This window comes from Chelonoidis abingdonii, chromosome 20, assembly GCF_003597395.2.
Source record: "Chelonoidis abingdonii isolate Lonesome George chromosome 20, CheloAbing_2.0, whole genome shotgun sequence".
NCBI classification, from domain to species: domain Eukaryota; kingdom Metazoa; phylum Chordata; order Testudines; family Testudinidae; genus Chelonoidis; species Chelonoidis abingdonii.
In genome coordinates this window covers 11,606,829-11,633,289 of record NC_133788.1, presented here as the reverse complement: position 1 = coordinate 11,633,289, position 26,461 = coordinate 11,606,829, and the positions used below count along the sequence as shown (strand labels likewise).

Below are 26,461 nucleotides of genomic sequence, written 5' to 3'. Positions count from 1 at the left end.
TGCTCCCTCCCCAGGGGCTGCAGGGATGTGCTGGCTGGTTCTGGGAGCAGCATGGAGCCAGGGCAGGCAGGGAGCCTGCCTTAGCCCCACTGTGCTGCTGACTGAGAGTCGGCTGAGGTAAGTGCCACCCAACTGAAGCAGGCACCCCTCACCCCCTCCTGCATCCATCCCACTACCTCAGCCCTGAGTCCCCTCCCGCACCCAGGCTCCCTTCCGGAGCCTGCACCCCGCACCCGTCCATGCACCCAAACTTCCTCCTAGAGCCTGCACCCTGTCCTGCACCCCAACCCCTGCCCAGCCCAGGCCTCCCTCCTGCACTCAAACTCCCTCCCAGAGCTTGCACCCTGCCCCCACTCCTGTACCCCAACTCCCTGCCCCAGGCTGAGCCCGGAACCCCCTCCTACACTCCAAACTCCTCGGCCCTAGCTCAGAGCCCACACCTCCTCCCTCAACCCACCCCCTGCCCAAGTTGGGTGAAAGTGAGTGAGGATGGGGGAGAGTGAGTGACGAAGGGAGTGGGGATGGAGTAAGTGGGGCGGGGCCTTGGGGAAGGGGCAGGGCGGGCAAGGGTGTTTGGGATTGTGTGATTAAACAATTGGCAACCCTAGTTGTTCGTCATGAGTAAAATTCAATAATGAGTGAAATTTGTAAGTGTCATAAGTGCTCTGGCTGTATAGAAATATACTAAATATAGAGCTGTTGTAAATAACTCATAAAGTATGTGGATATAGAAAACTACATTTGCGTTGTATTGCCTAGGGAATACTGACCAAACACATCTGTAAAATCTACATTGGTATGTCAGTGTTATGTTGACAGCATACACGCAGAAGTCATAAAATACTCTTTTTGGAAGATTGTAACGTAACGCTCCTTTATTTCTTAGAATCAGGAGCCTTAACATGCAAGAACCAAAAAAACAGAGACACAAAGGAGGCTGCTCCCTAATGCAGAGTCTCACAACTCATCCCACCTTGCTCTGAGCTGACTCTGCAGACTGACTGCTAAAGAACCAGAGTGTACTTTTCCTTACAGGGGCCCAGAGTCTGCAAGGAGTATAAGGAAAACTCTTGAGAATTTAAAGTGGCAGCTTATAATTTTAACAGTTTTCAATATTGCCCAGTCAAGAAATATAAAAACACAAAATAGATCTGTTGGTGTACTGCAAAGAGACTAGTTTACTGTAGAAGGAACTCCTTGGTTTGTGCATCTGGTTTTGTTACTGGAATGAAGCAAATGTAAAGAGTTTTCCCTCCATGCTACTGAATAAAAACTTCATTATCTCCATGAGATTGTTAATGTAAAAAATAGTCCTCTAGGAGTTTTTTGTTCAGTTTTTTGAGAATAGTGGACCAATAATTGGTAAAACACAGTTCCCCCTCTGGAGCCATTTGTCAGTAAGAATGATTTGTAATTGCTGATGAATGCTCTCATATAGTCAGGGATATATTATCTCAACGTACCAGACTGTATTATATCAAGGATGCACTTTATTTCAAATGTGACAGCTCACGTTCTTAGGTAGGCAGACATTATAACATATTATTAGTAATTTTCTGAAATCTCAGCTCTTTTTCAATATATTGATTTTAAAGTTGATCTGACTCTTATGGCTCTGAATGGATTTGCTTCAGTATGCTTTACTGCTCATTTCTTCTGCTATACTCTCAGCTGTTCATTAAGATCTGAATCAATTGGTTATCTAATCTACCTTGATTATAACCTTGTGATGATGGGAGCTATTTTTTTTTCCTTCTGTAATTATGCCCCATGACTGTAGAATGCACTTTCCGCTGCTGTTGATAATTGTTGGTCTAGGTCGACATTTTAAACCAGGCTAAAGGAATGTTCCGTATGTTTGCTGCTGCTTTTAATTGTTGCTAATTATGGATGTTTTCATAGAGCTGAATTGTACACTGCCCTCAACTCCCCCTGTGAAGGGTGATTTAGAAGAGCTGTGTTTTGTATTACTGGATCAAGTTAGAACTATTCATTGGCATATGTTGTTTTCTTTCTCCAAAGTGACATGTTTGTATCTTCCTCCTAGATGCCATTTCTACAACTATTAATTTCCTGATTTAGCTTGGTCTGTGACAGAGGAATTCTATTTAGAAGAAGAGCATAAAGTTTTTTGCAGCCTTTGTCAGATTGTGCTAGTTCCAATAAGCAATGTTAAGTGGCGCTGTTCCATGTGTCATTGATTTTGGAGGATGGTGAGCATAGATTTTTAAATAAAACTTTTGCATTTTCACTCCCTCAAATTTCCTCTTCTCAACTGAATTATCACTTGGATAACAGTCTGTTAGCTTTTATTATTCATAACATTTTAACTAGAGTTACTGTGATAGCTGTCTGAATTGAAATACTGATTGCTTTTCCTGGGAACATAAGGCATGTAACATTAGACAGTAACTGTTAACATTCCAGTGTGTTGGATTGTAAACTCTTAAAGTGTAAGATGTCTTATTCTATGTAGTTCAGTGCATACTGTGGTGGGGTCTGTACGTAAGAACGGCCATACTGGGTCAGACCAAAGGTCCATCTAGCCCAGTATCCTGTCTTCCGACATTGGCCAATGCCTGGTGTCCCAGAGGGAATGAACAGAACAGGTAATCCTCAAGTGGTCCATTCCTTGTTACCCATTCCCAGCGTCTGGCAAATCATCACTACCCACCCTGGCTAGTAGCCATTGAAGGGGTCCTTATATGCTGACCTAATACAAACACTAAAAATAGTAATATATGTGGCTATTTTTGCTTGGGTTAGTGCTGATGATTACATAGAAGAATTGCTCACATGTAACGCATTGCGGGATTGGGCCCTTAGTCATTTCTATATACTTTTTTTTTTTTTAATGAAAATGTGAGTGAGATTAGTCTTTTTTTTCCCACTCTGTCTACACTTGAAGTATATTGCCCTCTGGATGTACGTTACTTCAGTTGCAGTATTAATTCCTGATGCTAGTTACCTTTTTTCCTGTCCCTTTGGGCAAGATTTCAGTGTTCTTCATCTGTTTCTCTCAGAGCCACTAATGATTAGCTAATATTTTTTTCTAACAGTTGGGTTGTTAAAATGATCGATAATATACGCTGACTGCAGTTATTAAATATCAGTCAGCTCTCCCATTTAAAAAGTACTTTTCATATACTTGGAGCAGTTTCAGTTTCACAAAGTGGGTGAAGTGTGTCAGACTTTTAAAACAGACAAAAATTTAGATGTGAACGTACCAGTTGAGATCTAGGTGACAGGACACCAAACAACTAATCTGTACAGTACTTCATTATTACAGAAGGAAATCTGCATGGGTACAATGGGTTTATCACTTTCCCCAATATAAATAAAAAAACATTTAATTTCCTTTATGTAAAAGCCTTCTTCTGTTTTCAGAATTCTGTGGCTCTCCTTTAATCTTTACCCTCAATTAAAAACACCTCCTGTCATCTCTTACTGATGCAAAGGTCACTTACACAATTTCAATGTGTTTTTTTATTAGATTTACTCTAATGTACACTTAATGGTATTATAAGGTGTTAATAAATTTTGGGAGAACATTTTACGGGCTTTTCCCAAGGATCTTGCTACAAACCAACGGTACTCAAGTAGATAGCACATTCCAGGTAGATACTACAGCTGTGCATGATGCCTTGTGGATTGCATTTGTTTCTTAAATCTTTGGTTCTGTCCTGACCTGTTAACACTTAAGTTAGGCTAAGGGGCATGCTACCCCTGCTCCATATAGTGGCAATTACCATGATTTTGCAAAGAGATTCTCACCCCATTTGTGTCTTGGCTAATTTTGTTTTGATTTTTATTTTGTCATTATTAACATACATGATGTTTTCATTCATGTATTAACAAATATTATAATTCTTAGCCTGTATTTGTTTACATTGAAAAGATGTTTTTGTGTTTGGTCAAATCCTGTGCATTTTTGTTCAGATTCCCCAAAATGCTAACCATATCTCATAAAATCTAGCTGATCCTGATATAAGGCTGTCTGTCTTTTCCCCCTGTCGAACGGGTTTCACATACTTCATTTTTCCATCTCCATGCCACTAATATTGGGGAATCTGTCCTTTTCCAAAAAGGGACTGTTGTGGATCTGGCTTCCGGCAGTAGTTGTGTTTATCAGTGTGTCCTTCCTTGAGTCAATAACCTCCTTTAGACTGTAACCTAGTAGAATTGCTAAGGGTTCTGTGAGTAGCCTAAATGGAGTGGGTAGTTTTTCTTGACTGGTATTCAATCTGCCTATTCCAGTGGGGATTACTGAGACTGTGATGGAAATCCATACAAACGGGCGTTTCCACATTTTAATGAAAAGTTTCTGTTGGGGCTTTAACCTCTTGACAGGGCAGTATCTTCCTTCTCTGAGTCACTAAAGATTTGTGCATGTGTATTATCAGAATGTTGCATTTTCTGCACACACAGCAGAACTGCACTGGGCCCTGTTCTTGTTGTTGTTTTTGTATGACATTCCAGCGTTACTTCTAGACTTAATTTATGCAGGGCACACAACTCACTGATTGCATTTGGAATGTATTCTTCCTGACTTTGGCCCTCTGCATCAACGAGCTTGTATTAAGAGCCATTAGTTTACTTAACATTACGTTGAAGCTACACACATTTATTTTCCAGTCCCAGCTGACCCTTGGGGAGCAATTTCTGATTTAATTGGTGTGACAGTCTGTACCCCTATGTTCACCGTTTTTGTACAAAGTATGCCTTGTGAGATATCATTTGAAAACTCATAATCTGCTGAACATTATTGTGGTGTTTAAATATGTGTGGCTCCGTGGTATGTAAAGTTATAAAATTCTACTGTATAACACATATTCCAAATATGGGGAAACAGCTTCAAACCTGTTCCCCAGAGACAAAAGGCTAGCCAGCGTCTCAGCTACATATCAGCAAAATCAAATGGACTATCACCTGGTTAAGTGGTCATTCTTTGGCAGGAAGTAGGGTACAAGTTAAAAAAAAAAATTGCATAGCAGCAAAGAAAACAGCTTGGAGGTTCCTGTCCCCCAGACCTCCTGTCTTCTGAACCTCAGCTGGAAATGATCTTCAAAGGGAAAAGAGAACTGTAAGAAATGGGAAGAGATGCTGCAAAATACTTCTGCCTTTTTCTCTGCCTATAACAGCCACAACACCTGAAAGACAAAGAGACAGTTTGAACTAGGAGTAGGGTTCTGGCTGGAAGGATTCCAGCCAGTGACACTGTAAAAGCATGTGGTGAGGGACATTTTTGCTTTAAATTCACTTAGCTTGTTAAATTAGAGATTAGTTGGATTTTACTTTTTAGTTTCTTTGTAACCAGTTCTGACTTCTATGCCTCATTACTTGTAATCACTTAAAATCTTTCTTTCAGTAGTTAATAACCATTTATTGTTTTATCTAAACTAGTGGTTGGATTGAAGTGTTTGGGAACCTTCATCTGAGGTAACAGGGTCTGTGCATATCATTTTCTATTAATGAAGCAATGGACTTTCTATGAGCTTGTATTATCCAGAAACAAAAAAGGTGGGCAGTGCAAGATGCATATTTCTGGGGGGGAAGTCTGACTTGGAGTTTGCTGGTGTCACCCTGTAATATAATACGTGACTGGCTGGCTAGAACACTCTTGTAATATAGCTGGGAGTAATTTACATGCTAGAAGCTGTGTGGGAGCAGACCAGGAGTGGTTGTTTTCACAGCAAAGCAACGTAAAAGGCACCCCAAGTTAGAGAGTTGAGGGACACAGCTGGTCAACAGTCCAGATTGTACCCTGAGTAATGTCACAATTGCTTAAAAATGGTCGGGCATGCAATACAGATGAGATTTTACTGAAGTTAAGATTTTTTCATAATCTTTGGTTTCCTTTCCCACCAATAACCTTGTAAAAGATGCTGTATCCTTAGCATTCCCATTGTTCTTTCTCTCTTTTTAATAATCCATTTCATGACCTTGCTATTATCTCGCCTCCTGAACTTTCCTTTTGCTACTTCAGTTATATCACAAAAGCCTTCACCTTACCATTCCCAGAAGGCAACAAGGTTATGAACAATGGAGGGCTTTGGGGAGGACAGATACTTCATTCATGCCAAACTCTGGGCTTAGAAATCGTTCCTCCTTCTTGATGTGCCAGGATACTTGTCACATGGACTAGAGTCTTTTAGAAGTGATATCACTTGTTAAAGTAAATTAGATTAAATTAGATGTTATTATTGTGTCTTCATTGATTATCTCAGCTGCTACAGATGGGCTTTCTATGCAATGTAACCAGTCCAGAATTTGGCAGCTAACACGCCAACTTTCAAGAGGGATGCTGTTGGTTTCCTGTAAAATGTATATTAATCTCAGGTTTCTTCTATAAGTTGTGTGTTAGCTTATCATATCAAACTGTTATTGATTCTTTATATGCAAGATCCTCACAGAGATGTATCCCTTCAAGGACTTTGCGGGTTCAACTTTTAAGGCTAGCAGTAAAATTTTTAAAAGTGCCTAAGTCTGATTGAAAATGAACAGTAATTAGACTGCTAAGACCTAGCTGGTCAAAGGTCTCCAGGCCCATAACTGCCTTTGATTTCAATGGGAGCTAGGGGCATAGTTACCTTTGGAGGGTCTGGGCCCAAGTCACTTTTGGCACTCTTGAAAATTTTACCCTTTTTCCTTGTGTACCATGATGACTTTCTGAGGCTTTTTGCTCGTAATGGGCAGAAGTGCTGGGGCATAAAGGGCTGGATTTTTAAAGGTATTTAGTGCCTACAGCAGCAGGTAGGTGCCTACCTGCATTTTTAGGCACTTAAATATCTTTAAAAACCTGGCCCAAGATGTTTTTAAATATTAACTAAAGGAGCAATCAGTCTTCAACCTTTGTTTTCAAGCAGTGGCACCCTGTCTGGTTTTATCTGCTGGTCCTTTGTTAGTAATGACAGGTTTCAGAGTAGCAGCCGTGTTAGTCTGTATCCGCAAAAAGAACAGGAGTACTTGTGGCACCTTAGAGACTAACACATTTATTTGAGCATAAGCTTTCATGGGCTACAGCCCACTTCATCGGATGCATAGGCTAGAACATACAGCAAGAAGATATTTATACATACTGAGAACATGAAAAGGTGGAAGTACCCATACCAACTGTAAGAGGCCAATCAATTGAGATGAGCTATTGTCAGCAGGAGAAAAAAATCTTTTGAAGCGATAATCAAGATGACCCATAGAAGGTGTGAAGATACTTAACATGGAGAAATAGATTCAATTAGTGTAATGACCCAACCATTTCCTCTCTCTGTTCAAACCTAAATTAATTGTATCTAATTTGCATATTAATTCAAGTTCAGCACTCTTTCTTTGGAGTCTGTTTTTGAAGTTTTTTTGTTGCAAAATTGCCACCTTCAAGTCTGTCACTGAGTGGTTAGAGAGGTTGAAGTGTTCTCCCACGAGTTGAACATGTTTAGTATATTCTGTAATGAACTGGCTAGTGTGTATATGTACAACTCACCTAAACTGAATGGAATCAGGGTGGCTTATGAAATTCTGCCGTAGGCCCTGTAATGCTGACAGCTAGCGGAGAATCTTTTCCAATTCAAGTAGTAAAGGCTTGATTCTTCTGCTCCAGAAACATTTGATTTCTCTCCCTGATGTTCCTGTGAATTTCTGGCTGTGGTATGCAGGCTACTGACAACTGTGAAGTCTTAGGTTGCCATGGATTTGCTGCATTATCTTTTCGAAGTAAGCCGGTACTCTTGTAACATTTTACAATGTACTCTCTGCCAAGGATGTAAAATGAGTTAATCAGAAATACAATTTTGCTGGAAAATTGCTCTATAAATAATGTTTTATTCTACCAGCTTCTGTTTGGAATATAGTGAAAGTTGAAGGAGCTGGGGGAATAAGAGGGCAAATGAGCTTTCTCGAAAAATAAAACTAGAGCCTCGCCTTATCTCATAGTTAAGTGGCTTCCTACTTACAAAAGGGTTGTTGCTAGTATCTGCTTGAACAAACTTGCCCTAAGAAAGGGACTAGCAAGAAGAATTTTTGCTATAAGCTGGGGATGTATCAGTTGGAAGTGACAGAGGAGAAGAAAGACCTGGGTGCATTGATTGATCACAGGATGAGCTGCCAATGTAATATGGCCATGAAAAAAGGCTAATGCCGTCCTAGGATGCATCAGGTGAAGTATTTCCAGGAAAGACAAGGAAGTGTTAGTATCATTATACAAGGTACTGGTGAGACCATTTCTGGAATGCCATGTGCAGTTCTGGTCTCCTGTATTAAGAAAGATGAATTCAAACTGGAACAGGTGCAGAGAAGGGCTACTAGGATGATCCGAGGAATAGAGAGACTCAGAGGTTGACTTGTTTAGCCTAAACAAAAGAGGGCTTAAGGGAGATGTGATTGCTTTCTATAAATACATTAGTGGGATAAATACCACGTAGGGAGAGGAGTTATTTATGTTAAATGCCAATGTGGGCAGAAGAACAAAGGGATATCAACTGGCCACCAGCAAGTTTATGCTTGAAATTAGATGAAGGTTTCTTGCCTTCCAAGGGAAGCAGTGAGGGCAAAAAGCCCAAGTGGCTTCTAGACTGAACTGGATAAGTTTTTATGGAGAGGATGGTATGATGGAACTGTTTACAATGAAATGTGGCCCATTGGTGACTGCTAGCAGCAAATATCTCCTGTATCTGGTGATAGGACAGTAAATGGGAAGAGCCCTGAGTTAATACAGAGACATCTTTCCCAGGTGTCTGTCTGTTGGGTCTTGCCTATGTGCTCAGGGTCTTAATTGATTGCTATATTCAGGGTTGGGAAGGAATCCCCCCCCCCCCCTTGTCCCCAGGTCAGATTGGCAGAGACTCCAGGAGTTTTTCACCTGCCTCTGTACCATGGGTCACTTGCAGGTTTAAATCCGTGTAATGGTTCTGTGACTTGAACTCTTTAAACCATGATTTGAAGACATCAGTAACCCAGCTGGAGGTTAGGGGTCTATTACAGGAGTGAGTGGGTGAGGTTCTGTGGCCTGCAATGTGAAGGAGGTCAGACCAGATGATCATGATGGTCCCTTCTGACCTTAAATCTATGAGTCTATAAAGAATGAAGATGCTGAGCAGAATCACTTTATTCTTAAGAGACGCACAGGGCCAGCACTATGCATGAGCGTGTTTACTGTGGCCATCCTAGGAAATAGATTAGTGCAATGAGAAATCCCAGTGCTTGGATAGACTGTTTCATCAGTTATTGAAGAGAGCAGTTTTGTGAAGAAAGATTTTATGGAGAGCAGGTAGAAACCTAGACGTAGTGGTGGTGATGAGATTCAGAGCCAGGATAGAATGCTGCTGATGAATTGATGTTGGTTTATTTAATAACACTGCAAATAATGCACACTATTTTTAATGGTTTATAGCACAGTCTTTATGGATTAGGTTGTGAATGGGACACACAAATATTTTTTGGTAGCAATTTTAATTGTCACTTTTGTTTCCAATAAATTGCATAACTTGTCACAAGGGAGCCTTTTCTGCAGCAACAGTGAACATAGTATACCACAGCAATCATCAGACCTGGACAGATGAAGGCTGCCTCTAGTCTAGTTGCTAGTCTCCATTACTGGGAATGCCGCATGATTCATTTTGATGAAATAAAATATCCGTATTGCAACTAATTGTGAAATGTCATACCAAAAGGGAAGAAACATTCTTGATTTCTGCTGGAACCAAGTGATTGTCCTGATAATTCAATACTCCCGTATGTAATTGCGTATGGAGAGAGAGTGTTAGATGCAGTCATTCTAGATCAAAAGTTAGTTCATGGAGCATGGGTTATTCCCTTCATGATCTAGATTACTGCAGTCCTCTCCCCCAGTACTTGGAATTAGGATTTCTACAATAAAAAGCTTTTTCTTTTTTGGTGATAGTTCGAAGATTGTGAATTACAAAGTAGGAAACCTCAGTGACTCATTAAGTGGAGTGCAAAGCAAGTGTCACTGAACTGAGTTTTTCTCTATTTCAGCAACAGCGCACAGTGTATAGACTGACACTGGTGAAAGCTTGGAACGTGGATGAACTCAAAGCCTATGCTGAGCTGGTGTCCCTTGGTAAACCAGACTTCATCGAAGTTAAGGTGAGCTGTGAATCAGTGCTTTTCCACTACATACTGTCTATTTTTTTCCTCTCCACTTTCTGTAACACAATAATTCAAGATTACATGAGCACTGAGAAAAGAAATGACACAGGCATGGCTCTCTCACCACAAGGAGGCGCACACTGCTGTATGGCAGGGACTCCTGTCTGGGAATATGCAAGCCTCTTATACACACTAACACAGAGGTCCCCAAAGTGTGGGCACGTCCCCCTCGCAGGACCCAGAGGAGTGTCTGGGGGTGTGTGGCTGCTGGCCCCTCATTCTGCTACTGACCTCATGACTGGAGCGCCGAACCTGGGGTCCCAGCTGCCAGCCCTGTGCCTGGGCTTCGCTCCTGGCCCCGCCCCAGCCTTGGCCCCCTTACCCCATCTGCACCCTTCCCCTCCCCGAGTTGCTACCCTACTCCTGGTCCCAGCTTGGGGAGGAGGGCATGGACAGGGGTAAGGTGGGGGCACAAGGTAAAAAGTTTGGGGACTACTTCATTAGTACAACCAGGCACCACTGCCAATGAGCCTGGTAGCGGCCCCAGTCGGCAGGGCTGGGATAGTACAGCCATGTCAGAGGAGTTGCCCGGGATGGGTGTGGACTCCTGTGAACGGTGGCCTGACATGCTACTGCTTTTGCCGCTGTGTTCCTGGCCCAGTCACTAGCCATGGCCCTGCTGGTCTCGCTCATCATCGCTAGAGTCGTCCAACTCCATGGATATTTGCTTCATATCTGCGGATATAAATTTTGTATCCACGCAGGGCTCCAGGCACAGTGCCACCAGGCATAGAGATGGTATGTGGGCCAGAGTGTCTCATGCTTATGTCCTTTAAGGGGATGCAGCATGCATTTTGCCTATCAATAGCAGACGCTGCACAGAGGCCGAAAGAGGTGGGAAACCTTCTTGGGGCTTCTCCATTCCTCTTGTCTGCCCCTGTACATGGCCCTTAATTACAACTGGCTGAAAATTTTTGCAATGTACAATTTCAACATCAGCTGTATAGTTCTTAGGGCATGAAAACGACTTGTGCAATGGCTTTCTCATTTAAAGGTTTTTTTCAGTGCGCATAATACTGTACATGAAGACAGTAGCTAAGTTAGAAGACAAAAGTGGGCAGTTCAATACAATAAAACACAAATAATTAGTTAGCGTAGTCACCTGAGAAAAATAAACTATCCGCAAACTAGGCAAACCTCCATCTATTGCAGATCCTGCAATAGCCTCCATTTCTCCACTTGAGTCATCACAGAGCTTTTAAATTGAATTGTGCTGTCCTGTTATTTTAATGCATAAGAACTACAGCAGTGTGTATGTCCTTAAAAAACAAGCTTAAATATGAAGCACCCTATTACTTACAGAATTTGCAGGCAGTGCCCATTCAGGATGGGATTTTTCTTTTCCTGAGAACTGCACTGATCTTATCACTGTCTGAACCGAATGGCACAGCTGTCTATGCATCAGCGAAACATTTTTAGATTTGGATGGCATTTCCATCTCTTTAAAATGTCATGAAATTTTCTGACACTTTCCTGGAGCTGAGATTTGCTTGACACTTGATTTGTTTTGTTTAAATGGAATGTAATCTGTAGTCAATGAAGGACAAACACTTCCTCGTGGGTTTTTCAGTGGATTTTTTATTTTTAGTGCTTTTATTTTGGGGCAGGGTTTTTTTTAACCCTTTTCTTTCATCTTTCAGTTCTTTAAAATGGGTGTAACATTTTAAAGGAGGTAAATGTTATGCTCCTTAGGAATAAAGCAGCTCACACTAAATTTAGCATTAGGTCAACCAGCAACCTTATTTCTTCCATCCAGTTTTATTCGCCAGTTTCTGCTAAACAGCAGTATTTTAGAAGTGCAGAGGGATTGGCTCAGCAGGGAAGGCACAGTAATTTTCTCCTATTACTGTGCTGTCTCTGTGAGTATGATCACATGGTTTCTTACTTCAAGAGTGGGACTATTATATTTTGGCCTCCCTTTCCTCTTGGCTGGTATCGAGACAAGGTGCATCCCAACACCGATGAGACACACACATTTGCGGCCACTTATACCCCAGTGAAATAATGCCAACATGGAAGGGCAACACCTGCACCTTTGTTTTTAACAATAATGGCTTCTATCTACTTAGATTATTTCCCCATTCGTACCTGAGCTCTGGCTGTCTGGTGTGGGTGTGGGGATGATAGAGACCTCAGCTGAGGTCAGGGTCCCACTGAGTTATGTTGTTTGAATGTACAATAAGAGAAAACACTCAGTGCTCCAAAGACTGCTCTTACAGTGTAAATAGGCAAGTCCAGAGCGTCAGAGAGAGGAAGTATAATTATTATCAACCCAATTTTACAGATGGGGAACTTGGCTGTAGAGAAGGGAAGTGACTTGTTCACGGTGACGCCAGGAGTCTGTGGCGGGCCTGGAATCTAGATTGTTCCAGGTCCTAATCCAGTGCTTCGACCACGAGACCATGTTTCTGCTAGTGTATGTTGCAGAGAGGCGAGCACTATGTCTGTAAACATAGGTAGCCACAATAATTTCAGTACCATCTTCACCAGTCTCTGTGCTCAGTCGTATGTGTGTGATCCAGTGAGTGTGCAGACTATGTCATTTTGGTAATGCTGATAAAGCGAAGTCCCATACTGTTGAACAAAATGAAAACTGTTTACACCTCTACCCTGATATAATGCGACCCGATATAACACGAATTCGGATATAACGCGGTAAAGCAGCACTCCGGGTGGGGCTACGCACTACGGTGGATCAAAGCAAGTTCGATATAACATGTTTTCACCTATAACGCAGTAAGATTTTTTGCCTCCCGAGGACAGTATTATATCGGGCTAGAGGTGTATTTCAAACTGCTATGTGTCTTGCTGGTATTCTAGTATAGGGCTCTATCCTGCGAGATGCTGAGCACTTCTGAGAGATTCTGAGTGCCTTCAACTCCCATCTTCCAGCTCATCTAGGAGCAGAGGGTGCTCACCTTCTCCCAAGAGTTCTGCAGGGTCATAGAGAAACAAATGGTAGAGGAGTGATATGCCTTTTGTGGTGAATCTGTTCTGTAGGAGTCTAAGCATGAGAAAAACAAGAGAACTCTGGGTCTGGGCATGTGGACAAAATTAGCCTGGAAAAGGGCTCTGGATCCTGATGAAAGCCACCATAGGCTGGATGCAATGCCCAGTAAAATCAATGTCTTTCCATTGACTTTAATGAGGTTTGAATAAAGCCCCAAGACTCTCGATAGGAATGTGAGTACTTCCTATAAAATGCTGCCGCCTGAGAATCTGTAGTCCTGAAAGCAGTGACCCTGCACTAAAATACAGGCTGTCTGTTTTGAGTTACGGAGATCGGTGATTATCTTATGATGCAGTTACTGAGCCAAACCCACTCCAACTGTCACCTTGTTGCAGTCAGTGAGGTCTGCCGAGGATGCATTTGGCCCAGGAATATAATCCAACAGTTTTGGCAATACTATGGGGATTAAGTGCAATGAGTCAAAGTTTAAACTCTTAGCAGCATGGATGTCATGTAGCACTGAGAAGGGATCAGATCCAGGGGCTCTGAATATCTCTGAGTCCATTCTTTCTTTCTGCACTTGCTGGGTACAGTTGTACATATTACTTATAGTTCTTAGGTGCTATGTAACTTCTTGATGTCACTCCTACTGATAGACATAGGGGGTCTGTCCTTTAGTGCAGCTATAATATTTTTGATAGAGTGACACCCAAGAGAGGATGTACAGAGCACCTGTGATGTGGGAACTTTCTCTCAAATCTTTTCTTGATTTACAAGGTATTATTTTTAATCCTTTGGGAATAAAGTAGATTGAAGAACTCATTGGAGACCAAGAGTCATAATAGTCTTTTTTTCCCTATTTACTCTAGTGCAGTGAGTTCAAGAAAGGAGACCAAGAAAAGAAAAAGGAATTAGGTCCCATAGAGCATCTGCTACAAAATGAGGCTTCATCTCAGTGGGATTTTCCTGGTTAAATACTTGAAATAAATTATGTTCGTTTTAAATGAAAGTAGCTAATCCCCTGTTGCTCCAGAAACACTCTTGGGGTGTAGTGGAAGGTCAAAAGATCTAGAATCTAATTCTGCTCTCATTTACACATCTTACATTGGTGCAACTCTGTTGAATCCTATTCTTCTCTCACTTAAACTAGCGGAAACTAGAATTAATTTTGTTGTTGGTGACGGTTACCCTTGTGTAAAACCTGTGGGTCAGGAGAATGAGGTTTATGGGGATGAAAATTAAGAGATCCATATAACAAAAACATAATTACTGCATATTTTAATGCCATAATAGGACTGTTGCACTTTAATTCAAAAGTGATTTGTGTATTTAATCTATCGAACATGGAGTTTGGCTTTTTATCGGTGACATATTTTATCAGATTTTTTTCCTGGGAAGCCACCAGTTTATATTAATAAACACACAGTATCTTGCTTTTTTTTTTTTCTCAAATCAAATACATTCATAGATCCATAGCATTTAAAGCCAGAAGGGCACATTAGATTATCTAGTCAGATGTTCTGTATGTCATAGGCCATTAAATTTCAACAGGTTTAACCCTACATTGAGCTCAACAACTTATTAGAGAAGCCTGTGTGAAATTTAATAAAAGGTTTAATGTTTAGATCCTTAATAATTCATTCCAAAGATATGGAAAACGTGCATATGCAGTAGATTAACTTATTTAAAAATGTACTGGCGGTGCTACTGGGATGAAGGCCAGATAAGCACGCAGAAAACAAATACACCTCTAAATGGCGTGGTTTACGCATCTGTTACACTAACATTCCAAATTGTATCTGTGCCCTTGTGTGTACTTACTCCAAACCTCTCTCTGCAAACTGACAGTAGCTTTCAGACAACGTGTGGGAACACTCATGCATACAGACCCTCTTGCAGCTCTGACCCTGATTTTGCAGACCCTTACCAGTCAGTGCAGTAAACCTGGTGATTGTGTTTGCATGACCCTTTGTACATCATTACTAAACAGACATGAACCTACCCAGGAACAGTTCACCTGGGGAGCAGGCTGGCACTAGTAAAGAAAGGCCCAATTGCGCAGCCCTGAGAACACTTGAGTTTGGTAGGCTCGTGTAATGAGGAAAGCCTCTAGGATCAGGCCCATAACTGATCCTCTTCCTTTGTCCTCTTTGTATTTAACCAATTTATTTCACTTAAAATAAAATATTGGGCCAGATTCCCAGTTACCCAAAGGCTATTTGACACCATGCTGCTACTTCAAGGAAGAGCTCTGGCAGGGTAAAGGGGCGTTAAGTATAAATGAGACTCAGGCCCAGTGTGTATAATTTCCAAGAGCCTTTGTCAAATCAGTCTTTTGACCACTGCTGCTGCATTTGTCTAGCTCTGTCCTGCATCACTAAATGCATACATATGTGCATAACTCGATTTGTATCAGACATCCTATTGAAGTCAAGTCACTTATTCAAGAGCTTCAGGTCAAACATATGTGAGCATTTTAGCAGGAGGTTGTATTTTTAAAAACAAACCTGGAATTCTAGATGCACCCTGTCAGGTAGTTTGGGCTGAAAATTTGGTCATTTAACAAAATCTGGAATCAATACACGTTTTCATGATGTGAGAGAGAGAAAAACTAAAGCAGGTTACTTTTTTATTTTGATTTAATCATTCCCTGCATTCTTTCTTTTTGCAGCCCAAACATTGCGCCATTGTGTTGGTGTGTCAGTGTGTGAAAATAACCAGAAGCCAATCTGAAAGACTTGTCTGTTTTCATTGTCTAAGCCAAGAGTAATGTATAACGTAAACAGCAGGTATAAACCATGAAAACTGATATAGATATCTGAAAGTATTTGTTATCATTAAAAGCATTATTATGGCACAACTAATGTAAAGCCAAATCTGGATCATAATTTTTAAACACTGTCACCACTTAATCCTAATAGAGTAAATAATAACACTTACATAATGCTTTCCATCTTTGGATCTGAATGCTTTGTAAAGGTGGATAAATATCATTATCCCTATTTTACTGATGGGAAAACTGAGGCATAGAGCCTGCTCTATGGGCAGGTGTTTGTACAAACAAACCAGATTTGGAACATGATCTCATTTAAAACTTGATTTTATTTTTTCTTTAAATATCTGTGCAGTCCACATTCATGGAAGTAGCCTTTATATTGTGGTTACACTTCATGACTAAACCACTGAATTATTGAGTTGTCAGATATAATTGATGCAGATAAACTGATGTCCAATCAACTTGAGCGTGGATATAAAAAAAACACATTTCAGTGAGGAGTAGCTGTGTATTATAGCTTTAGACAATATAGAAATCCCAATAATATGCATTTTTATTGCAGAGTATTTGATCCATCAGCGAGCAGTTTAAGGTAGTTACATTTGCCTTGGGTCAAGATTGCCCAAATTTCTGAGCAGTAATCCAGTCTCTCTAATAGTAGGTCAGCCACATTTTGATGGCAGCGCTTTATTCTTTTGTCATTTCACACAGTATTCTGTTTAATGAATTTATAATCTGTGGTTTAGTAGATAAGAAAGTTCTTTTGTTCATAATAATTAAATTGGAAGGCCTGCAGTTTATTTTAGAAAAGAAGCAAAGCTCTCTCATTTTTAGTTCACAGGTAATCTTCTTCCACAGCCATTTGGATTAGAATGATTCATGATTGTTCAGGTCCTTGGAAAGGATCCAAATCTCAAAAGAAGAAACACTCTAGTGACTGAGTGAGCACCAGACAGCACTCCTTTTTGTGTGTCTCATTCACTGTAATTATAACCAACCTAGCACAAGAATGATATAAAATCAGTGGTGAAAATTCAGCTCCATTACACCTGTAGGTAATCCACAGTGAGTTCAGTGGAGTTACTCTGGATTTACATGCGCAGAACCAAAAGCACAAATTGGCCCGGGTATTTAAGACACTTTTGAAGAGATTTGGTTTTCAAGGTATTTGTCTGAAAGCTGTTAGTATAATTAGCATTCTGAAAACATGCATATTAAAGACTAATTAAGAGAGTGTCATTGATGTTTCCGCTACAGAGAAGTTTATATATAAGCTATTGTGTATAATAGGACTGTTTCCTTTTCAGTGGTTGGCTTCTAAATAATTGCTATTTTCAGGTATTGCTGAAAAATATAACAAGACTGCCCTAATCAACCATGTATGTTTTAGAGGCATTGTTGGCACTGTTAATTAGCTCAAGTTTTAAGAAGTTGAAAGCTGATGTGCTTTCGTACAGTGTGTTGCTAAGATGATTTTCACTCGTGTGTGTGTGTGTGTGTGTGAGAGAGAGAGAGAGAATTAATCAACCATCCAAGTACTTGGTAATTCCATTTGCCACTGCGTCCGCTTTGCTTGTAAATGATATCTTTGAAGTTTATTAAAGGAATGAGTCATGTTGTAGCTTCCTAGGAGTTTTTCCCCCCTCTGTAATCATACATTTTTCATGCTGCTCAAATCATAATCTGCATAATGAATGAGGGGAAAATATTGCTCTACAAAGCTGTCTCTATACAGCTGAGCCTTTGAGAGATATATTACGTTATTTGGGTGTCTGGTTGCTTTTATATAGGCATGTTTAAAATCCCTTCAAACTTCCAGTACAGGGTTAAATTAATGTACTTTCCTGTTCAGTACTCCCTCTGCGTCTCTTCTGTCTTGCACAGTGCATCTGTTACCTCACTGGTACTGAGCTACAGTATGCTGCTTTAATATCCTTCACTTGGGTAGATTAACAGAGGCAGTCCACCATAAATTAAAAATGTGAAAAATAATTGCTTCCAAAACTTGTATGGTTTCTAATTAATGCGATTCCATTTCTTCTTAAGGATGTTTCCACTATCCTAAGAGTCTCTCCTGCTTGTATGTTTCACTTGCCCCCATTTCAAGCCTTTGCAATGTAAGGACTTGGCCCTCGTTTTAATGCTCAGCACCTTCAACTTCAGTACCTAGATTTTAAACTCTTAGGGTACGTCTACACTACCCATCGGATCGGCGGGTAGTGATCGATCTATCAGGGATCTATTTATCGCAGCTAGTGTAAATGTGATAAATCAATCCCCGATCGCTCTCCATCAACTCCTGTACTCTACTGTGGTGAGAGGCAGAAGTGGAGTCGATGGGGGAGTGGCGACAGTTGACCCCGCGCCGTGAGGACCCGAGGTAAGTCAACCTAAGATACGTCGACTTCAGCTATGCTATTCTCATCCCCCTCCCCCCCCCCCCCCCCGTTTAGACCAAGCCTTTGAGGTAGTGACTGTCTTTTTGTTCTGTCTTTGTTTGGTCAGCTCCTGGCCCAGTGGGGTCCTGGTCTATGAGTGTGCTTCAGAGGTGCCACAGTAATGCACACAAAATTGCTGGAGGTTTGAAAGAACAGGTTAGACAAACACTTGTCAGGAATGGTCTACTTATTACTTAGCTCTGCCTTGAGTGCAAGGGACTAGACTAGATGCCCTGTTTAGGTCCCTTCCTATCCTACACATCTATGATTCTATAATAAACATAAATAACACCTGCAGGATTAGGTCTTCAGAATGTAATGCTGGAAAGGATCAGGGCTCCATAAACATTTAGTGGAGATGGAAATGCTGATTTAAAAAAAAAACCAAGTTTCTTCCCATTGGAAAACAAGTTTCAAAACATAATCCTCCATAGAATTGCATGTGCTCTGTTTTTAAAAGAACATATCTGATAGCGTTTTGGGACCAAATAAAACATCCCCAATCATGTAGCAAAGATAATAAAATGACCAGTGGGAATGTGGGAACAAAGTGGCCAACTTTTATCAGAGCTTTCAGCTTTTGCTAAATGTTACTTTGCTAAAAGATAGTGACGTCAGAATAATCTCAGCAGTGTATCCTGTTACAGTATGAAAGATTGGCATGCGCATGCGTATGTATTTGTGCACACGTGTGTGTATAATGTATGGTACAGATTCAGCACTGAGAAATATAACATAGTATCAGTCTTTATGTCAAGGGAAGTCAGCCCATCTCAGCCCACCTGCAAGTAATTAAGTGCCTAGGTGGCTGATTTGACAGCTAGTTGGCTAATAAGCACCTGGACTGGACCTAAAGACTACCAGAGCTCAATTAGGGGAGGAAGCGTCTGGAGAGAGGAGGCTCCAGAGTAGAGGAACTCCTATGACAAAAGCACCTCTTGCCCTCATGCTCTCATTGGCCGTTTTATCGCCTTTGCTACTTGGTTGGGGATGTATTATTTGGTCACAAAATCCCAGGTAATCACAGGAGGCCCAATCTGCAGGAAGCTGCATGTTGCTAGGAGAAGAGCTGTAGTCAACAGGAAGGAAGGCCTTGCAGAGGTCCTGGCTCCAGGGAAGGAATCCAGTTGAAAATACCTCATGGATAAAGGACCTGGCCTTTTGGACAGTTAGACTCAAGTGGGACTCAAGTGCTAAGACATGTGGTTGAAGTCTCTTTCTTGTGTGTTCTGTTGAACCTTTCATTAATAAAGGAGACCTTAAAAGGGTGGTGGTGTTTGATGCAGAAAAGCCTGACAGAGCTTATTAATGACCCAAATGGGGAAGGTAGAGCTAGGTACAGTAACGAAAAAACTGGCATACTTTTCTTTAAGCCATGCGAGTTGTTACAACAGGAATCTTTGTCACTTCTTTTATTATGAGTTCATATTGCAGAGCAATTCAGATTGTTTTTCCTCTCAGGGATGTTGAGAAATAGAGATCAGAGGAGGTGGGAGTGAGAGGGAAAAACAGAGGGAAGGTCTTTCTGAAGTGAAGCAAAGGAAACCACGGTTATCACTAGGAAGTAAGGAGGTGTTAAAAGGAAGGAAGAGGCTACTGGTTAGGATGCTGGCCTGGGATATGGGATACCAGAGTTCCATTTCTGGTTCCCAACAGGCTTCCTATGTAACCTTGTGGAAAGCACTACATTACTTTGCTTCAGTTCCCCATCTGTACAGTGGGGTAAGAGCACAGCTCCAGCTCCCAAATAGAGCTCCTTGGACTTGGATGGACTTATTTGTGATTTACATCATGGTAAGTGAGGCGAGAACTGGACCCAGCGAGTTGAAGCTTTTGCTCTAAAATTCAGGTCTTTAGTTGTTGTGCCTTCACACTTAGCACCTGCCTTCTGAGGGATCTCAAGTGCATTTCACAAGATTCCTCCGCTTTATAACTGCTCCTTGTCCCCCTTAAAACAGAGCAGTTTTGCTCTCAAAGCTTTCCAAAGAATCACACTTCATGCACTTGCACAGAGAATTAGGAAACATTTGCATGCCTGCAATCTGATGTTTTTTTTCTTTCTCTTGAAAAGAGGATGGGAGTGTGCATGCTTGAGACTTGGGTGGGCCATCCGTTTTTTACCTTCGTCAACCCCTCCAGAAGAATATCTAATGGGTTTGTTGCTGGTCCTCATGTTGGCATTCTGCATGTGTATTTTACTGTAATTTCCTACTGTCTAATTTATTCAGGCAAATCCTTTTAGAATAGCAGTGGCAAGAAATTAAAACGGCCAGTAGTGAGTTATTTGAGGTCTTAGGCTGCAATCAGCTGTGGAAGTAAACCAAAGTGCTTTACTAACAATGGACTAGTTGGCCTGTTGCAGCAGAAATGCAGTCTGTGCTGACATATAGCTACGTCTGCCATTTATAGCAGCCCCACAAGATGGCTTGAAGTTCACATGATGTAGAGATTTTGGTGGAAGGCAGGCTGTGGTTTCCCAAACTTGCATAGTCTGAACCACATTTGAATGATGATGAGTGTCTCCTGCACATCCTATTCATAACTGTGTGGCCTATCTCCCCTTTTCTTATTTATGATCTCTTTCCACTTCTGGCTACTACAGTTGTGTATCCTGAAAAGTAATAGTAGCAAGTTAGTGGGTGTATTTTCAATGATCTCTTAAATAAATTGAGAAGCTGCAAATGAGAGCCAGCACTATATGACTAGTCAGTTCACTAGGGCAATGGCTCTCAATGGCTCTCGACCTTTCCAGACTACTGTACCCCTTTCAGGTTCTGGTTTGTTTTGAGTACTCCCAAATTTCACCTCACTTAAAAACTACCTGCTTACAAAATTAGAAGTGTCACATTATTACTGAAAAAGTGCTTACTCTCTCATTTTTGCCATATAATTATAAAATAAATCCTTTGGAATGTAAACATTTTACTTAGATTTCATTGTGTCGTATAGAATAGTATAAACAAGTCATTGTCTGTATGAAATTTTAGAATGGACTAACTTCGCTGGTGCTTTTTATATAGCCTACTGTAAAAGTAGGCAAATATCTAGATGAGTTGATGTACCCCCCGGAATACCTAACAAAATTTAATACGTGTACCTCTGGTTGAGATCCACTGCTCTAGAGAGCAAAATTTAAGAACCACTGGGGTAGAGAATTAATTTGTGAGGGGATGGAAGGAATTTAGTCTTCTGTAACTTTTTACATTTTGTTAGGCTGCTGTGCATACAGTAATACTTTGTACTGCGATAGTACCTTTCTTCCGAAGATCTTAAAGCTGTCTATGAACATTAAAAGTGTGATTTTCAAAAGCTCCAAAATGGCATAGGAGCATAAGCCCTATCGACTTTTGCTATGTTGCTGCTGCTGTTTTTTTCACACCCTAATGCATTAAAGTTGTGTGAGTTGGAAGGGGTGGATTAGACCCTGTTTTACAGAAGGGGAAATTGAGGCGTGGATTGCTGAAAGTGGTGGGGAGAGAGCCTTCAGCAAAAGTGAGATTATTTCCTTATTCTCTTCCTATGTCCTTGCTGCAAGACCATCCTTCCCCTCATCCAACACACACTTTGGTTGATAATATGGGTGTAAATTGTCAAAAACAAGCTCGCAGAGTATATTGAAATGTGAATTGTACATGTGCATGAGTAAATACTGCCTTAAATTTGTAGCCATCTTTAAAAGGCATTTAGTAATTACTTCAACGTGTTTCGACAGGGAGTGACGTACTGCGGTGAAAGCTCGGCCAGCAACTTAACCATGGCCAATGTCCCCTGGCACGAAGAGGTGGTGCATTTCGTCCGGGAGTTGGCTGACCTGATTCCAGACTATGACATTGCGTGTGAACATGAACACTCAAACTGCCTCCTGATAGCTCACAAAAAGGTATTGTTTTTTTCCTGGTGTGTGAAAACAGACATGGCATAGAAAGATTTGACAACTCACTTCCTAAAAGCTGCTATCTTAGAGTGACCAGATGTCCCGATATTCTGGACTTTGTCTTATATAGGTGCCTATTACCCGCCACCCCCTGTCCCGATTTTTCACACTTGCTATCTGGTCACCCTGTGTGAGCTGCTGAGTCTAAGCAATTGCTATAGTTCAGCAGGTTTTTCTCTCGAGGTTTGAAAGATTAGCCTTTTTAAAAATCTCTTAACACATTTATCCCATGGAGCTCTATGGATTAGTTTATAAGACTGTTATGGGTTCAGTGACTGTCCTGTTACAACCTGCAGTACTGTCCTTGATGACATAAGCAAGATCTTGAAAATATCGAACAGTCTTTTGGCTCTCAAAGAAAGTGAAAGTATCTATCTTGCTGTCTTTGCTTTGTATTTTTTGGCAGCAGGAACGAACTAAATGGGGATGGGTTGATTGTTGCTACCTCCCGCCCCAATTTCTTCCTTAATAATGTTGTTCAGCAATGAGAGTCTCCATACAGATTAGACACTGAAGGAGCACCAGAGTTTAGAGGAGTTCAGGTTATTTTTTATTTTATTTTATTTTTGAATCATTAGAATTCCTGTCAAAGCTGTAGACATCTTTATTCCTGTTACTCCAAGTTGGAGGAGCTCTGGGGACTGCATTCCTTCTCTGAGATAAACAATTTCTGCCCAAGACAAATTGATATGTGGTAGTTAAACATGGAAAAATTTCCTCTCAGAACAACTTGATGTATCTGGTTTGCAGTATCTGAGAGATCTCTGCAACTGTATTTCTAGAAAACAGATTTTAAAGGACAGACAATAAAGCAGCTCTGTCATAATTTCATACACTCTCTCTATCCATATAAATGATAGATTAACAACTCTGAAACTACTACTGCTATCATAACAGCAACACCAGCCCAGCGGTTCTGTCAGGCACTAAAATACTTTGTAGGCAAAGCATGTTTCAGTGGCGCATATATGTATGTGTATGTATAATGTATTTTTCTTATAAATGCCATCAAAGTAATTTGAAATGCATGTGAAATGCCAGAAGGATGGTTAATTTTTAAGGGTGTGGAGTATGGAAAATATTATATTGTTCTAATGTACAGAAAAACATTTAAAAATGAAAAACAAAGGACTGTCTAGGCAGCTGATGAAATATCTACTTATTATCTTGGTATTAGATTATGCTTTGTGTTTCTGTCTGTCTGTGTGGTATTCACCTATTACCTCTGATCATTTACTTCAATTGTGAACTCCTTTTGGGGCCGTTCTCTTGTCTCCTGCATGTACTGTGCCTACCACAGTGGGCTCTGGGCACTACACCACACACACAGTAACAAATTAGTTTATTTGGTTAAAATCCCAACTTGCAGAGAATCAGAAGTTATTTTTAATTCGTGTTTGCAACAAATTTATAGTGGCTGAAAAATTCCAGTAGGAAATTTCAGAACGTGCCAAATTCACATTTTTTTAAAAAAAGGGAGTGTGTGTGTGGAGTAGGATTAAAAAAATCTGACATGCTACCTTCTTGGCCTGTGTCCTCATAATATTTCCTTATTTTTCAATTCAAATCTTGTGTGGTGGAACTGGTAGCTGTGCCAGAGTGCATTCCCAGTGGAAAAGCCTCTTCCATAGCAAGCTAAAAGTCTGGCCTAAGGAAAGGAAACAAATTTTTGCCTAGGTCATCGAAACATAATCTAAGTAACACCATTATTAACACTAACAAGAATAGGTAGATACTAACCTGTGAGGAATTCTACAACTATTTTGCTTTCCAAATTCATGAGGAAAGGGTGTCTCTTGGAAGCAATCATTACCCAGGAGCTAAAATAACTAATATAAAGGAAATTTATTTCTACGCCTTTTTAATTCTGGATTTTGAGCTCCAGTAGAGAATAAAACGTGTCAGTATTTTACTTGTGGAAAACCAGAGCTATGGGAGCCATTAGGCTGCATAAAAGGAACCTTTAAAATAAAATAAAATAAAATAATGAGAAAAAAGAATGTAAAAATAATTAAGAAATTACATTTGCTTTATTCTGTTTCGCAAGATCTAGCTGTTTTATTAAGTTCAAATTAAAAAACAATAACCCTTCATTGAAATGCTTGCATATTCAAGAGAATTTAAAAATGGCACAGAGTGCACAGTTTAATACCTGTTTTATCTTAAATTAGGGGCATTGACTCCAATTATTTTAAATCTGAATAATCACTTTAGCACTTTTGAAAATTTCACCCTAAGTCCCATTGTCAGAAGGACTTAGGTGTTTGGGTAGTTGACTCATTTATAGTGGATGTGATTTAGGGGGCCTAAGTCCTTTTTGAAAATGGGACGTAGTCACATTTGAAAATTTTATCCTTTGGGCCCAATGGAATTCCCATTGAAGCCAGCTGAAAGACTCCCATTTATTTCAGTGGAAGTGGGATCTGGCTTTCAGTGTTGCATTAGGCAATATGATTAAAAAAACTTGGTTAATAGATCAGTATTAACCTGTAGATCAAGAAGCTGATACTTGTACTGTTTTGAGGTTGGCTTGGAGACTAACTGCTGTAGAGGAGCCATTGCTAGCGAGTGCCATTGTGTTCAATGGAGGTAGATAGCCCTATAGTAGCCAAGAGGATTACTACTACTGTTGCTATCTATTCCTTGCTTGTATTGCCACTTTCACAGATGTCAGTCCCACCTGTCTTTTCTGTGTTCTCCCAGCTGTGTCTTTTGCAGCACCCTCTTTTCTTAAACTGATGACTTCCATCTCCCTTTGCTAGGTGCCCAGAGTATTCCAGCTCCCTTCCATTTGATTATGTTTTCCCAGCATAGCTGTTATAGTCTCAAGTAATTTCATTTGCTTTGTGGCAAATCCTATGAACAGTCAAGTAGAAAAATCTAATTTATTACAGTGCTTTTAAATTAATTGGTGGAGATATCAAGACAGCAGCAACTTTATAATTTAACAATTAATTCTAATAACCTTTCCAGAGAGAGAACTTAGGCAGCTGGTTTTTCTTGTGTTGTAACAATAAATGGTATCCTTGAGACAATCAGAGTGAGTGACTAATAAGGGAGAAAATCTACTGCGGATGGCTCGCAGCAAGTATCTTTTTGAATGAAAGTTATAATCGCAGTAATTTTTGGAATAAAAATGTCTGCTTCTCTTTTGTTGCTGTTGTTTGGATTTGTTTTACCCTGGTGTTTGCCATGTGTTCTATTGTGTTGAAACCCTTGCTTGTCAATTACATTCTATTATATTGATTTTAAATAACCTACCTTGCTTTTGTTTTCCATCATTGCTGTCTGTGTGGCTTTACATTCCTGGGTTTCTCATTAGTTCTGTTTGTATTATGTGCTACCTTTCTTGCTTTCTACTTCCGTTGCTGTTCATTTTTGATCAGCTCAAAGCAGATCCATAACACTGAAGGATTATTTTTAAGAATTTAAGTATTTTGTGGCTTCTTCCTTCTTGATGTAGTGATGAGTATCCCCACCTGTCATATGGGGTACCTGGTTTTTTTCCCCTTGCTAGGAGACTGCATTTTGAGGTGGCCAGTTGGGCAAGGCATTGGGCTACTACTGTATTATGTATCAGAGGGGTAGCCGTGTTAGTTTGTATTATGTTGTGCATGCATGGGTTTGAATCCTATAAGTCTTTAGGAGGTTTCAGTAGCGTACCTGCCTATCAGTACGTCCCTTGGCCTACGCCTCTTCTAGCAGCTCTCATTGGCCCGGCCCGCCGGGGGCTTTCCCTACAGAAGCGGTGACCCTTGTTTGAGAAACTCTGCCCTAACCTGTCAGTGAAATAGTCTAACTTCTGGACAGCAATATTATTGCAGGCATGGGATTGTAACTTGATGTTTCTGTGATTTTCTTTAGTATCACTCTCAAAATATGAGGTTGGTTCTGCTGTGCTTGATATGTTAGTTATTAAAAAGGGCACTGTGGGTATTCTGAAGTAATCCATTTTTCATCCATTAGAATTAAAACTGTCTGGGTGTATCTATAGCTTAATTGGTAGATGGGCTGCTCCATAATGATGATGATAAGAATTATATATAAAAAAATCTACAATAATGCATCTTTTATATAGAATAATCTGCATAAGATTAGACTCAATAAATAGCAGCTAATAAATTACAGAAGCGAGATCCCATGTGTGGATGGCATTATGCCACTATATCGAGGATGATACAGACATCATGTTGCAAGGCTTT

The 26,461-nt window shown here is 40.5% G+C and overlaps 1 protein-coding gene across 4 annotated transcripts in view; it reads left to right on the top strand.

Moving 5' to 3' along the window:
* LOC116821319 (S-adenosyl-L-methionine-dependent tRNA 4-demethylwyosine synthase TYW1-like) overlaps positions 1-26,461 on the top strand; it is a 119,378-nt gene that overhangs the window by 81,439 nt on the left and 11,478 nt on the right. For all 4 annotated transcript variants that reach the window (XM_075073939.1, XM_032774399.2, XM_032774400.2 and 1 more), the window contains 2 exons: positions 9,988-10,098; positions 22,038-22,205. In XM_075073939.1, coding sequence (XP_074930040.1) covers positions 9,988-10,098; positions 22,038-22,205 — 279 coding nt within the window. The remainder of the gene's footprint in view (positions 1-9,987; positions 10,099-22,037; positions 22,206-26,461) is intronic.